Below are 14,548 nucleotides of genomic sequence, written 5' to 3'. Positions count from 1 at the left end.
GGCCGGGACATCCTTCCAGGGGCTTGCAAGTTCCCCCCTCTATCTCACCTGCCCAACTCCCCGTCCACAAACACCTCTCCCTAACACACACATCACCTTCACAAGCCTTTGTGACCAAACCCCTGCTTGTCCTCATAGCCACTCCCTTTCCCGCATGCTCTTGGCTTTGCCAGTCCTATGGTACCTACAAACTGAGTCTCTCCAGACACTGCTAGAAGCTACTCCTCCCCATAATGCCCAAGTTTCCTGTCCATACCCACTCTGCACCGGTTTGTTAGGCAAGAAGAAAGTCCACTAAACCAAGTTTTTAATTAATTTTTACCACCAGCTCCTCCTATGAAGACATTAAGGAATTCTTCGGCTGGGGTCAGGTCAAGCAAGGGGGCAGGTCTACTACAGAAATGTCTCAGCTCCCACTTTGTGGAAGATTCTGTCCTGAAACAACCAGATTTCTCTAATCTTTTTAAAACGACCGCTGTTATCCCTGCACTGTAGGTTTTGGCAAACCTGTTAAACTCTAAGCAGGTGCTGTGCAAAGTCGGGGAGCAGTTTTGATGATCAGCCAGTGTTTCTCAGCATGCAAGCGTGCCGCCTAAGCACTTCTGACGCGCGCTGGCACCTCTCATCCGATGTGCAACACTCTGCTTTTCCAACCCCTCCTTCCAGCTCTCAACATGCTTCTGAAGACCTCCATCCTCCTCCAGGCTTAGCTTCGTACAGCTCTGCCAATGCTCTTCCGCCTCGATGGGCAGCACCTTCTGCTCTAGCAGTCACGGTTCACCCACAGCCACTCAGTCCACAAAGGAAACTTGCCCACAGTTTGATTGCCATCAACCCTGAAATGACGGCGGTCTATATATCCGGTTGTCTGGGACAGAAGCACATCTGGTGTCATGTAGGCATGGCATGGATGCTTGGAACACATTAAATGCCATGAAGGTTTTTTGGTTATGCTCAATGCCTCACTTGCAATGCGGTCTACTCCAACCCAAACAAGGTCAGCTCTTTGACACTTAGTGGAGCTGGTAACTTCAGCAACATCTCCTGCTAGCCTAGTCTGAGACAGCTGCCGTACGAATGCCCTATGATTGGCTTAGAAACAGTTGTCCTCTGCTGCGTACATCCATCTTCTAGGGAACATGGTGACAGGTAAAGTCATCACCTTCACTGCTCTTGGTCCAAGGAATGATGCAGGTGGGCAGCTGAAGCTATCTGAAATGCCTGAAATGCCCTTACTTCTCCTGCAAGCTCTCTGCCTTCCCTCTTTGGGTGCCTGCCATGGCGACAGAGGGACAGGAGGCCACCGATGAGCCATTCAGACTCCGGGGGGGGATCACTGGGAGGTGGTCACTGAGGCAAATTTGGCTATCTTTTGGACAGCACGTGTCTGGCCCTGGCATTGTCCTTCTACTTACAACTTTGACCCACTCCAAGCTTCTTGCAAATGAGCAGCTTCCAGCTGTCAATGGCTTTTTGGTGCAAACGCCAGTTTAATCCCCCTCCAACACAGGAGAGGTGAGCTCAGATGCTGCGCGGACGGCTGCTTTAGGAAGAGCTGTACTAATGTTAATCAGGGGCAGCTCTCTGAGCTGCTTGTGTCAAAACTCTCATCATTCAGAGGCCAAATCAGTAAAAACACCCAGAACACCCCCAAAGGGTGTTCCAGCAAAAATATGCACATTTATCTCTTTTCCTCACCAAGAAACATTATAAGCAATTAGATGTGGAGTAATCTGCCTTCCTGCAAGTCTTGTAATAATCCCAGAGTTTAGGCCGGAGGTATGAGATTTTATATCCCTCCTCACAAGGTCAATTAACATTAATAATTCATCCTCCTCTAAGGCTTGCTATTTTACTTACTGGCCTTAGTGATGTCTTGTGGCAATGAGTTCTACATTTAATTAGGTGCTGCCTAAGAAATAACTTCATTTCAGTAGTTTTGAATAATCCGGTTTCATGGATGCATTTTGGCGTGAGGCAGAGGAGCAGATGCACATGATAAACATGATTTCTTCTGATGCCAGTCAAACTTTTCAGCTTTCTCCTTAGTTAACTCCCAAATAGCTAGGCGAAGGAAGTATCCATTTAGAAAGGTTGTGATTTCGCTGTTTTCTTAGGGTCCAAAAGGGAGATTACTGGTGAGGGCTTGTCCTTTAGTTGCAGGTGGGTAACTCTTCCATCGAACACAAACAGAGACCCAGAGCGGCGCTCGGTTTGTTGGACCTGGAGGAGACGCCAGGCAGAGCGGGACTTGGAAATTTATTTCCATGTCATGATGAACCAGTGGCTTGGAATGTGGTTCCCACTCATTTTAGGAATGAAACCAAAACAAATTTAACTTGCATACAGGAGAGAAGAGGAAATTTGTTCCTAGGCAGGGACAGGGAAGCCCAGGCAGATGAGCAGCTGCAAGCCTGGGAGACTGGGAGCAGCTTTCAACTCACCAGCAGTCTGCAAATCTTCCCTAAACCTTGGGCATTGGGACTGAGATTCCCAGAATTCCCAAGCCTTTTACTTGAGAGCAGCCTGCCTGACAGACAGAAGAGGAGCAAGGGGTCTGTAAGCTCCATTGGAGCATGGAGCCAGAGCAACCAGAAACCTCAGCCTCTCCCCAGAGCGGCAGGGGTGACACGGGGAAGCTGGACAGGACACCTAGCAGCCGACACCACTGCGGTCTTCCCAAATCTGTCCCCCCAGGGTCACCTTGTGACGAAGGAAAAGCATCTCTGAGTTTTCCATCAATGCGGACCCTGCTGAGGCAGCGCTGAAGAGGCAGCACTGCCCACCGAAGGCAGGGAGGGCAATGGGAAGCTGCTCTTCTCGCTTCCCTGATAAACCTACAGCAAAACCATAGGTGTCTATCCCATCCTGTGAGCCCGAATTCACCACAGATCTGTTTGCTGCCCGCCTCTGATGATGGTAGGAATTGTATGTGCGACATACCAGAAGCAAAATTTGGTCACGTTATCATCAGCAATAATTAATAACGCTATTACTAAAATAGTGTAAAACAATAGCCACACAAAGGACTGTTCTTTATCTCTGTCCCCACCTCCTTGCAGAGGCTGAGCAGGGTACTTACAGCTCCCGAATTTCAGCGGGCAAGCATGCACATCCATTGGGAAGTCCTCCAGGTGCATGGGGCACTCTGCATGAATCGTTAGCCTACAAGACAAAACACAGGGCATGATCAGAAACACACGGCTGCGGAGGCTCCCACCTGGCCCTTCTGCCACCGCGTCCTTGCCCTGCATGCATCAAACGCGACAAAGGCCACAATGTGGTCACTAACCTCTGGGTCTCTGGGCAGACGGCCATCAGCTGTGGAGAGAGCAGCAGGGACACGGATCTGGCCACCTTCCCCATTGTATAAACTCAACCCTGTTGACTGAGTTCGTCTTTATCCACTCAGTGCGATCAGAAAAATCTGCCAAAGCCCAGGACTTCTCTTTGCTTATGCATTGTGCACAAAGAGCTCATTAATACCTGGGGCCAGGGGACATCTCATGGACCATGCCGGAAAGCAGAGGGAAGGGGCTTCCAGGCAACGCGGCCTGTTCTTCCCGCTGGTCTGGAAGGAGCCGAGGGCTGGCAGATTGTTCAGGAAGCCACAGTGCTACTGGGCTTGCCGAACAAAGCCAGTCAGAGCCATGAAGTTGCAGGTGCTGCACCAGGGAACCACAGAGCCCTGTGCATGTGGGGCACCTCGACCCACCTCCCCGGCTCTTCCCTCGCTGCTGGCGCTGCAGAGGATGCTGTGGGCAGGGGCACAACTGCGTGTCCTGGAGCTGGTTTGGGGGAGCGCAGGACAACTTGCGAGCTGTACGCATCCACCAAATCCCAGCGGGATACCTCGTCAGGAAGCGGTTTTGTGAGAGAGGCACAATCGTAGAAGCAGTGTGCTGCAGAACATGGGGCCAGGCATAAAAGGATCCCTTAAAAAAGGCTCTAAAAAAGGTAGCTCTAAGCTCGTGTTCCTTCCTGAAGTACTGCAAAGCCTGCAGCCGAGGAGGGGGAGCCAGGACAGGCGGCTTCCCAGGAGACGTCTAATACAATCTTCTCTGAAGAAACCATTTGTAGAAAAAAGGACTCGTTTCTGATGGCTTGGCAAAATAACAAATAAACCATGACAGGAGGAACAGGTGGATGCAAAGGGCAAGCGCACAGACCTAGGGCTGAAGGTGGCTTGTGGAAAACTCGGGTCAAGAAGCACAGCGGATTGCTTCTATTGAGGTATTTTCCTCCAGCTGGAAAAACACTGAGGTAAGTTACTCTTCACAGAAAATATTGAGGTTTAGTCAGATGTAAAACAAACCCTGAAGAAAATAAAGGGCTCAGATTTTGTTTGCTAAAAGGAACAAAGAAAAAAAAAAAGAAAGGAAAGAAAAAAAAAAGATTATTTCTTTCAAGTGGACAAGCCATAAATGATTCTACAAAAAAAAAAAAAAGCAAACCAAAAAAACCAAACTACCACAAGGACTGGGTTTTGAACTTGGCATAAAAAAAATTTGGTGGACAAAACCAAGCACTTCACAAATTGGTCTAAAAACCCCTGTGGGGAAAACAAAGCAGAATCACGGTGGCTTGGAGGTGGCAGGGGATGCATCTCCGAGGCTGCAGCGATGGTGGCTGCAGGCGGCAGATGGTGCTGTGAACGGCGGACACCAGCGCCAGCGAGGGATGGAGCAGCAGCAAATTCCTGCACAGCTGCTCCGTGTCAGCTGCGCTGGAAACTCTCCGCCGGCTGTGAATTTTGCTCTGCCAGGTGAGGAAATGAACCTCGCAGTTTCAGACCCACGTCCAGCCTCATCTGCTTCTTTTTGAGGGTTTAGGAAAGCTGGCATCCCCACGAGAGACGGGCAGAGGCATTAAATGAAGAAGCGGAGGAGCAGAGCTGGAAGATGCCGTAACTTTGATGGGGCAGGGCTGGGTGGCCAAAACCCTTCTGAGCGACCCGGAGCCCCTGCAGCACCCACAGCAGGGGTTTAAATCCCAGTGAACCCAGCGTTTGGGAATGTCTGGGAGGTGAGGCACGCGACCCCTTTGCAGTGGTCACTGGGGTCACAGCGCTGCAGAGCAGATCACACCCTGGGGGAGTCTATGCCTTATTCTCGCACGAGCTATCAAAGGAAAGCAATGATTTTCCTGTAAACCTTCTGAACCCAGCCCCGCAGTGTTTCAGTGGTACCTCCCTGCTCCTTAATGGAACAGCGGCACATATTTATTTCTGCGGTTTTTCAGTGCCAGGTACCACTGTCCTGCCTCCACTGGGCTCATCCGCCCCACTGTGCCCCAGGACCTACTCCACAGTGGGGAAAAAACCCTATAAAAGCAATTCCCACAATCAGGACAGGCTTGATCCTGATAAAACAGCTCTTAGCTACTCAGCATCGGCAGGACATGGTCCCCAGCAGCCCCATGGGGACTGCTTGCACCGAAGCCCTGAGGGGCTGGCTGTTGAGTCACCATTCACTGTTGGGACCCAAGGGCTCACAGCCCAACCGTTGCCGATGCAACACTCCATACTCTGGCCAGGTTCATCACAGCGGGTTTATTGGGTCTATGCAGGCTGACTCCACCTCTGGTAGAGGAGGCCAGTGGATACTTATAGAGAAGCACAAAACCTGGGTGGATTCAGTGCAAACCACCCCTTGCTCTTGTCTCCCAGTAGCCGGTGGTTTATGGCTTTGATGATTCAGAGGCTGTGTCCAGGTGACTGAGAGACCAAAGACCTTTTCTACTCTGAGTCTGCCAATCCTTTCGGAATCCACGTACGTGGATAGTGACCACAATGTCCTGTAGTAATCATTCTACTGACAAAGAGGTGATGATGACCGTCCTGCTTGCATTATGCCTGGCCCCAGCTTGGCTTCCTCAGCCAACCCAAGAACCACTGTGTGGCCAATGTAACTTCCTTGGAAACAAATCACTCTTTCTGATTTGCTGATCTCTTCTTCACCTCTGGACTGAACGTACCTGTTCTACACGAGAGAGAAGATGACCTAATCTTTAGGACTTCAACCAAGACTCGTTGAAGTTAATGGAGAGACAGAAAGTGATTTTAAGACAAGCCTACAAGCACGTCGTTGGAACGATTTTCTCCTGGACACTCAAAGGCTACCACGAACAAATTGCTCATTTGCTCTGATGTGTCTCTTTTGTAATCTGGATGAAGATTAGGATTTCAAGAAGCGGGTATGAAGACCCGGCAGCAAGGTGTGGACTCAACAGCCTCGCTCCTCCTGTTCTGTTCCTTATGTGCTTTCTTCTGTCAGCTCAAAATTCACTTGGGGAGCTTCATGGTTGGCAAGCTTGTCAAGCATGTCCTCATGGATCCTACCATTCAGTTCTTTCTGTGTCCTTTCCAACTGCAGTGGACTTTTTGCTTCTAATATTTGTCACTGTAACTTGTGTAAAGGAAAAGTTAATGCATTTCCACTGTCTCTCTCAGCAGACCACACAAGACTTTTCCTTTTCACCTTCCTATTCCTTAGTTGGCTTCACTAATTACTTTATTTTTTCAAAAGGCTCTTCGCTGGGTGTTCCCGAAGTCGTCTTTTCCAAAAGACCTCTCCTCTGACCAGTGCTTTCCTTCTGATGTATCCAGAACTCCCCCCAAAAAAACAGAAAGGCCTTTTTCATCCACTGTACTGTTTGCAAGTCTTGGCAGTGATCAACAGCCACCACGAATAAGGCTGAACGACTCAAAGCACTGCAGATTGTGGATCTGGTGGTTGAGTGACATTTGCAGCAGCCAGAAAGAGCCTCAGAAGGGGCCAGGATGGCAGCAGAGACCAGCTGGGCACAAGCTGGCCTTGGCCATACCCTCCTGCCCTCCCCAGGCCATGGCCAACAAAAGCGAGTGTTGTCAAGGGAAGGAGACAACTTTATATGGATGCTGGATGACTCTGTAGGTGTGTGGAAATGCGGCAATCACATTTGAAATCTAAAGCGTGTTTTATTAGCCGAGCCAGAAAACAACACCACAATAAATCCCCCAACAAACCACTGCAAAAGCAACCTGATCTGCCACTTTCTACCTACAACTGAAGGAGCTTTTAAGTCTCCTGAAATAAAATAAAAAAGAAAACGCCACCTCATTCCCGCGAGACGAGCCTGGTTGAGCAGCTTCAGCCAGCCAGCAGTCAGCACGTTCCCAGATAACACACGAAGGCAGCCAGCGTCCCTGCTGAAGGGGGAAGCAATACAGGCATTCCCCCCCCGCCCCAGGTGTTCTCCCTTGCCTCAAACCTCTTCGCTTTGCCCCCCGCACATGCCGGGGTGCTCCCGAGATGCTCTCCCCACAAACAGAGCGCACGCACTGCTGCTCGTCCCCTGCCACCCCCCTCATCCCTCAGCCATCTCTCACCCCCCCCAGCCTGCAGCCTCTCTTGCACACACTCATCTTTCAGCGTGCTAATTAGCAGAGGTATTTAGGCGAGCTGCAGAATCAATCACCGCTCAGGAGAGTGCCCACATTCCCCTTCCGCTCTTCCCTGTCCCCCCCTGCCGCTGGCCTTCCCCATCACCTCCTGTTGCTGGCGAAGGACTCCTCAGCACCATATGCTTTGCCTAATGAAACGTCAAGATGTCAAACTAAGAGGAATGTATCTCACTTCCCAGACAATTACCACTGCTCTGCAGCATTTGGGTAAAAGAGCCTGTTGCAGAAATTCTCATCTTTGCCCCTTACCCTGTGCAAGGGAGCTTATGGCCGGCTCGCCACAGGGGTTTGCTTCACGGCTCTGATGGCCTGTTCAGGTCCTGACATTTGAGCCCTGAAAATGTCATTATAAAGCCTAAACAGCACGTGAAAAATAGACAAGCTGCCAGCAATCACATAATCCAGCTGTTGTACCCTTCAGCTCATCTGTCCCAGGCGCTAGCAATAACTTATGCAGAACTGTCTTGGAATCAAACCCCAAACTCCTCATGTTTTCTCTTCACTTTGCTGGCACAATGGCACCAAAAGTGGAACATCCAGGAAAGAAACCATGTTTTTCTCTTTAAAGTCACAGGAAGTCCTTTGAACTGCTCAACACAATGGCAAGAAGCGTGAATCAGGCTAAACATACCTCTCCCAGGGCTGACGGTACAACAAACCACTTCAGCTTCGTTCTCATGGTTACCGGGAGCTTAGCGAAGCCTTTGATGTGTCATTAGAGCCCCTGTCGTTACCTGCGTCGTGGTGCTGCAGGATGAGCGAGAGTCTCAGTCCAATTTCTGGGACGCAAATGTAATAATCCCTTGGTGTACGTGTGGTACAAAAACATGACAGCACCCTGCACAGAAGAACCGACTTTGTTTATGCCAGGGATATTGCTTGAGTTTTGTCCTGATTTCTCCTCCAGAAGATTCATTAATAACCACAGTCAGGCCGAATAAGTGTTTACGGTTCAGGCTGTGTGAGAATCTAGGTTAGGTTTAATTGCTGGGGTTTGAGCTTGAAAGCCAAATTGCTTCCAGGATCCTTGGGCTGGATCTGAAAGCGCTGAATTCACTTTGCATCCTCCCCCAGCCCCTGGATATTTCAGGCCATGGTGGCAGAAATGCAGCGAGATAAGGTGATCTCTGAAGATTTCTCCCTCCTGGGACAGCTTCCTTACAAAAGTCTGCCTGCACAAAACCAAGCCTGGAAAACAGATCATTTCTGCCTTTGGATCCACTCTGGAATCTGTAAGGCAGGGAAAAGCAGGCAGTGCAATCTCATCTCGTCTATTCATCTGCTTTTGTGTTTAGCAGTCTAGCTTTGGTCTGCTTGGTCCATTTACGCTGTTGTTGAAGATCAGCCCTGATGTGGGATGCAGCCAAAGAGCTGCCAGACCATACTGCCCGGAGGAGCTGGTGCTGGGATGTCCCAGCTGCTGCTCTTGCAGAAAGGAGAGCGATGGTTGCACCTCCGTCGTGTGGAAGGGTTCTGCAAGCTCCAGCCTACAGCTCTCACAAGTTGCCCAGGGGTTAAAAGCAAAAACAGGCAGCAAAGGCAACCCAAAGCCTTTGATGGGAGAGACACTGCGAAGCTCTGTGATTTCAAGAAGCAGCCTGGGAAGCTCAAGCCCCTGAACATGCTGCAGTAGGTACACGACTTGTTATTTGGGGTTCAATGGCCCCGGTAGGACTGCACGTGCCCTGGGTGCCTTCGTACTCAGCTTTCCCTCCTGTTCTGCCTCTGCCTCACCAGGCGTTCACCAGTCCTCCTTCCTAAGTGCTCGTGCGCTGCCACTAAGGACTTCACGTTGTCTTTAGCAATACGGGCTCCCGAGGCAAAGTCTTTGGGCACGCAGCTGAATGCGTCAGCCTGGCAGTTAAAGAAAACATCCTTTAAGCGCATAACTTGAGCACTTATTGTCTGGGAAACACTCTGACAATAACCACAAAGCCTCGACACGCCACTCTGACAGTCCCTGCGAAGAGCAGGAGGGCTCTTTAAAGCCCGGATTCACAAAGTCGAATCCCATCGGCAGAGCATTAAGCTTCCACTATTTTCATATGCTTCAAGGCCAGGAAGAACCAGAACGTTATCTATGTGCCCCACACAATTGAAGGCGGCAAGTACAACCAGAGATTGCTGCAGCAGCTGAGTTTTTTTTTTGTCCGTACCTTATGTAAATCACAATTCCCAGTTTGTTGTACTCCGCTCTGACACCAGAGCTTTGAGGCCCTAGCTGGGCTTTTGTGAACTACTTGGATCTTGTAGGAGCTTCACAAACCAGACTGCAGAGGCAGGGCGACATAATAAAACCATGTTCCCCGTGCCCTCTAAAGCAGCCGGAGTAGCAGGGAAGAGACAGAGGGATCAGTCATCCTGTCCCTCCCTCAGCAGCCAGAAGGAGGGGAACAGAGAAATGCAATTTTGTGCTGCGGCCGCAAAGGCCACCTTGTCACCCAGGTGCCATGGCCCGAGTCGGCGATCAGATGTTGGCACCGTGACGTTGCACCGATCTGCGTGGAGGCTGTGCCGTGACTAAAGGAAATCTCCGGACTGTTGCTGGTGCGCGACTCCTTGAAGCCCAGGTCAGTGATAAAGAGGCTCTCTCCAGGAGCTATAAATATTGTCACACAGGTGTAATTTTGCTGGATGCTTGTGTCAGAGTTGCTGTTCCACCAGAGCAACTTCATCTATAAGTGTAAGCCTTGACTAAGAGAAGTTGGCTTTCACAGCAGGATAAATAGCAAGAGACATGCCTCTAATTGCGCATCAGCAGAGCTGATCCCTCAAGGATATTGGCTGGTACGAGGATATGTAGGAGTAGGATATGTCTCAGGAGTCAAACTGCATGGCAATGTACCAGGCTAGGCTGAGCCTGCGAGGGATCCTCTGGGCGGTCCTGCCAGTCCAGGAGAAATCTGGTGGAGGTCCAAACTCACTCCCTCGTCAGCAGGACAGAGCGTGCCTCTGGGATTTGCACTTTGCTGGACGTCAGCTGTGTGGGGCTGCGACTGCCTTCGTGGTCCTGCTCCTTCCGTTGAGAAGGACACATGCGCATGCCCCTGGGCATGGGGGAGAACAGCAAATGTGCCACTTGGACATAAAACATGAGTCTCTTTCCAGCCCTTTCCTGGGAGGAGGTTTCAAAGCACTTAACAGGGGATGGTGATACCATCACCATCGTTTTACAGAGGAATTGAGGTGTGAGTGCCTACGAGTGGCAGAGCCAGGTAGAACTTGGTCTCTGAGCCTCTCAGCCTGATGCACAGTCTGTGCACGACCATGCAGTCTGTGCCCTTGAGTCTTCCTTTCTGAGCCCCCACTCGAAAGACCCTGTGTGGCCCTGAGCAGGCATTTCCTTCAGCAGGAGGGAGAAGGGCAATCATCAGATGCACCAGGACAGACATCCCATCCTGGATGTGTTGCAATGCAAACCCAGAGGAGCCCTGCTTTGCCCCTGACACACTGTCCCGTGCGGTGGGCAGAGCTTTCCAGATGGCCATCTGGCCACCTCTAACTATATCTCCAGCATCAGGCTGGTCCAACGCTGCCCGGAGCCCCACCAGGATAGCTTTACACATTCTCTACAACAGCAATCTGCGCTGGGTGAGGAAGAGATCTCCATGCGCTACAGCTCCTGGTACTGTGCAATATAACACGTGACAAAAGGCCTGATATCCATCCCTCAACCTTTGGGTATCTCTGAGTGGGCTCTTCACCTCTTACAAAGCCTCAGAGGTACCTTCAAGTACCTCTGAGACACAAAGGAAGGTCCAGACTCTCCTTCTTTCCCCCCTTCTTTGGGAGACAGCTAAACTGAAGGATGTGTTGAATTTATTTTAAAAATCCCATGACTCCATTTTCTTCAAGAAGCTCATTCCCAAGAGCCTCGTGATGCTGCCACCCTGGCACCTGCTCAGCCCTAAACAGAAAAGTAAATCCAATACTTTCTCAGTCACACAAAACTTGCTGAAGCTAGTGGCTGTTTGCTGAATAAAGAAGAAGTGAAATGACATAAAAGCCCTGAAATTGAGTCCTTTTTTTGCTGTCTTATGCCAGTAGCTCCTATAATACTTTACAGTCAGACGATGATACAAACAGGGGGAGCGTTAGTCATCCACGTGCAGGTCAGAGAGCTGGGAGCTGAACCCAGCCCTTCAGTCAAGTTGGGCTTCTGCCTTCATTTACCCCATCTGCCTCAGTAACGCGAGATCGCTGATGTGTGGAGACCCAAACCCCCAGGGCACTGGCAGGATTAGCTCGTACTTGAGAGCTGCTGCACAAAAGCAGAGCATTGTTTATCAACGTAGGCTGTGAAACTTGCTGACACCATATAGATTCACAGCCAGCTTAACTATGAAGAGATGAAATTCTGTCTGGTCCTCAAAAAACAGAGGTGAAAGGGTAGCATCTCGGCACACAGAATCCGCAATGAAGCCTGTTATTAGGCTCAGCTTGAAGGGGGAGGCAGAGACAATAATTTTTGAAAACAAAGATTTACACCTTTCCAAAACCAGCTCAATATCATCATTCTTGTGCATTTATGAGTAGCTTGTTGTTTCATTTATAAGCCTATTTACCTCGGAAGGCAAATTAGTACATCAGCCCCAGGTGGCAAACATTATTTACGTGGCTGAATAGCTTACAAGCATACAGGAATATCTGAATAGTTCCAGAACGAACATAAAATGAACCCAAAGGCGTTTTTCCACCTGTTGCAGCTTAGTGATAAATGTATGTACCAGGGCTGTTCTTGAGAAATCCAGAGAAGATGACTGCCCGAGCGTGGTTCCCCAGCAGCGACTCGTGTTTCTGAAGGAGGCCCCAGTTGCTGGGGCTCTCAGTGGAGAGGCAGAGGCTGTATCACCGCCTGGGGTCTCATGCCGCAGGGCTACCTCACGTTCGGGGCTCCCACTGGGAGCTCAGCTGGGGACAGCATGGGCCGGGCTAAACTGACAGCTCCCAACGGCCTCTCCAAACCTGGCACCTCCAAAGCACAGTTTTTAATAAGCTGCTAATTTTTTTTTCCTAATGGTGTGCATAGATTACACAGATTTGGCTTTTTGATTCCATGATGTAGGAAAAAACCCCCATTGTTCTCCCAAGAAAGCTTGGGTTTCCTGTTAGATGTTTCAAAGAGCTCCAGCGTAACATGCCGAACAAATTTAGATCTGTCCTCAAGCTGCTGGAGAACAACAAATTCTCCCATCCTAACGTTCCCCTACCAGTCCTGACTTTATATCCCATCAGAGGTCAGGAACAAGAATAAGTCGGGTGCACCAGTTGGTGCCCCAATTCCACAAACTATAGATCCAAACACTTCAACATCATCGTGTGCGTCGCAAAAGAAAAAATCAACATGAATGATGAGGAAAAATGCTACCCCTCCAAATATGCTTAAGTTGAGAATCAGTGACCCTACACAGGTAGGATACAAAGAGCGCAGGGAAAGCAGCAGGGTAAGACTCAAGTGTGCTAACAGAGCCGGTGGAAGCCTGCACAAACCCTGCAGGTCCCACCCCTGCCTCCATGTGTATAAGGACCTGGAAGGCCTTGGCCCAGGAGACACAAACTTACCTCATGGTGTACAGGAGGGTGCCATTGTCCACCAGGCGCAGCAGCTTGTTGGGTGTTGTCATGTTATGGGCGACAGATTTCTTCCCGTTGTGGAAGAAGGTATCAGGAGTCCAGATCTTACTGGCCAGCAGGTTGTTCAGGGGAAGTATTTTCATGGGACCATCAAACTTCAGCCTTTCGTCTCTCCAGGATTGCCGGAAAAAGACGTCAATAGTGTATTCCTTTGTGGAGAAAGGAGAGAAAAATAAGCCTTGTTTTACTCAGCTCTTCATTGCAAACAAGTCGCTTCAAGAAATGGCAAATGTCTTCAGTCATTGAGCGTATACCGTGTTTTGCCGCACCTTGGTTGACATGAAGCGTGATGCAACAAGAAGTAAGGGTTAATAGCAGTGGCGAAATCTGCAGAGGATAGAGGGCATTTACCACATTTTGTAGAATGACTTAAATATGGCACCAAAATTTGTGTTGCTGACCTCTGCAGACAAGCTGCAATAGAGCCTACAGTGGCCAGTGGCCAGTCCTGGGGTAGCCCTGCTGCACCGCCGCCTTTATGCAGATGTTTCAGGGGAGAGAACCATTACGTGCAGCTACATGGGAATTTAAAAAAGCAAATAAAAGGTTCCTGGAGATGGAATTTGGCCAAGATACTAGTAAGTATACCCCTGCTCTTAAAAAAATAAAGAAATACCTTTTCACGACATTGTCTTAATGTTATTTTGTTCCCTAGGTCACCTCTAGAAAAGCACTGAATCAAGAACCTCACAAACTTGCATTACAAGATCCTGTGACTTCCTTTTCTTTTTCCTTTTTCCTATTTTTCCTTTTTTTTCTTTTCTTTTCTTTTTTTTTCCTTTTTTTCTTCTTTCAGCTTGTGTAGAAACCCGTTTCCTAAGCCGAGGTCCGAAGTCATCTCTTTGAAACCCTGCAGCCAAGGACCAGCTCCTCGCTCGGTGCCTGCAGCCTCAGAAACCATTTGACCGAGCAGCGAAGGTGCTACGGCTCCATGGCCATCCTGAGGCAAAATTAAATCAACCTGCCCGGTGCCCGGCATAAGGGACTGCTGTTCCCAGTGACCGAAGCCGCCCCGTGTCCTCTGAGTGTCCCTGTCACTCGAGCGAAAGCCTTCAGCCCGCCAGCATGAGCTGCACCACTGCTCACCTCTACGACACACGCCGCCTCTTGCTAATGAAGGATCTCATTAGCTCAGGAGGCGTTCAGAGAGAGACGGGGGCTTCGGAAAATCTGTCTGTCCCAGCTGTTCTTCCCCTGCCGTTGCAGATTCATAGTCTTTATTTACGGGTTCCTGCAGGCTGCAGGACCAACTAAACTTATCATTGTGAGTGATTTCTTTCCTGCAGCTCTTCTCAGCAGCATTTAAAAGCTGCTGCGCATCAGTTTCCTATAGGTCACAGAAATTCCTACAGGTTTTGCAGCAGATGGCAGCTGAATAAAAGCATCTCGGTAAAGAAATTCATCCCTGCTTCCTGGCCACTCCTGCTCATATGCGAAGTTTTTGGAGGCTGGCTCGGGGAAGGAAAGAGA

The 14,548-nt window shown here is 49.7% G+C and overlaps 1 protein-coding gene across 1 annotated transcript in view; it reads right to left on the bottom strand.

Moving 5' to 3' along the window:
- Positions 1-14,548, bottom strand: part of GABRA3 (gamma-aminobutyric acid type A receptor subunit alpha3) — a 61,307-nt gene that overhangs the window by 14,211 nt on the left and 32,548 nt on the right. Inside the window, exons 4-5 of the mRNA XM_054214484.1 lie at positions 13,007-13,227; positions 3,083-3,165 (exon numbers count right to left, since the gene is read on the bottom strand). Coding sequence (XP_054070459.1) covers positions 3,083-3,165; positions 13,007-13,227 — 304 coding nt within the window. The remainder of the gene's footprint in view (positions 1-3,082; positions 3,166-13,006; positions 13,228-14,548) is intronic.

This window comes from Rissa tridactyla, chromosome 9, assembly GCF_028500815.1.
Source record: "Rissa tridactyla isolate bRisTri1 chromosome 9, bRisTri1.patW.cur.20221130, whole genome shotgun sequence".
NCBI classification, from domain to species: Eukaryota; Metazoa; Chordata; class Aves; order Charadriiformes; family Laridae; genus Rissa; species Rissa tridactyla.
Note: the sequence above shows the minus strand (reverse complement) of the source record. Positions and strands in the feature narration are given on the sequence as shown.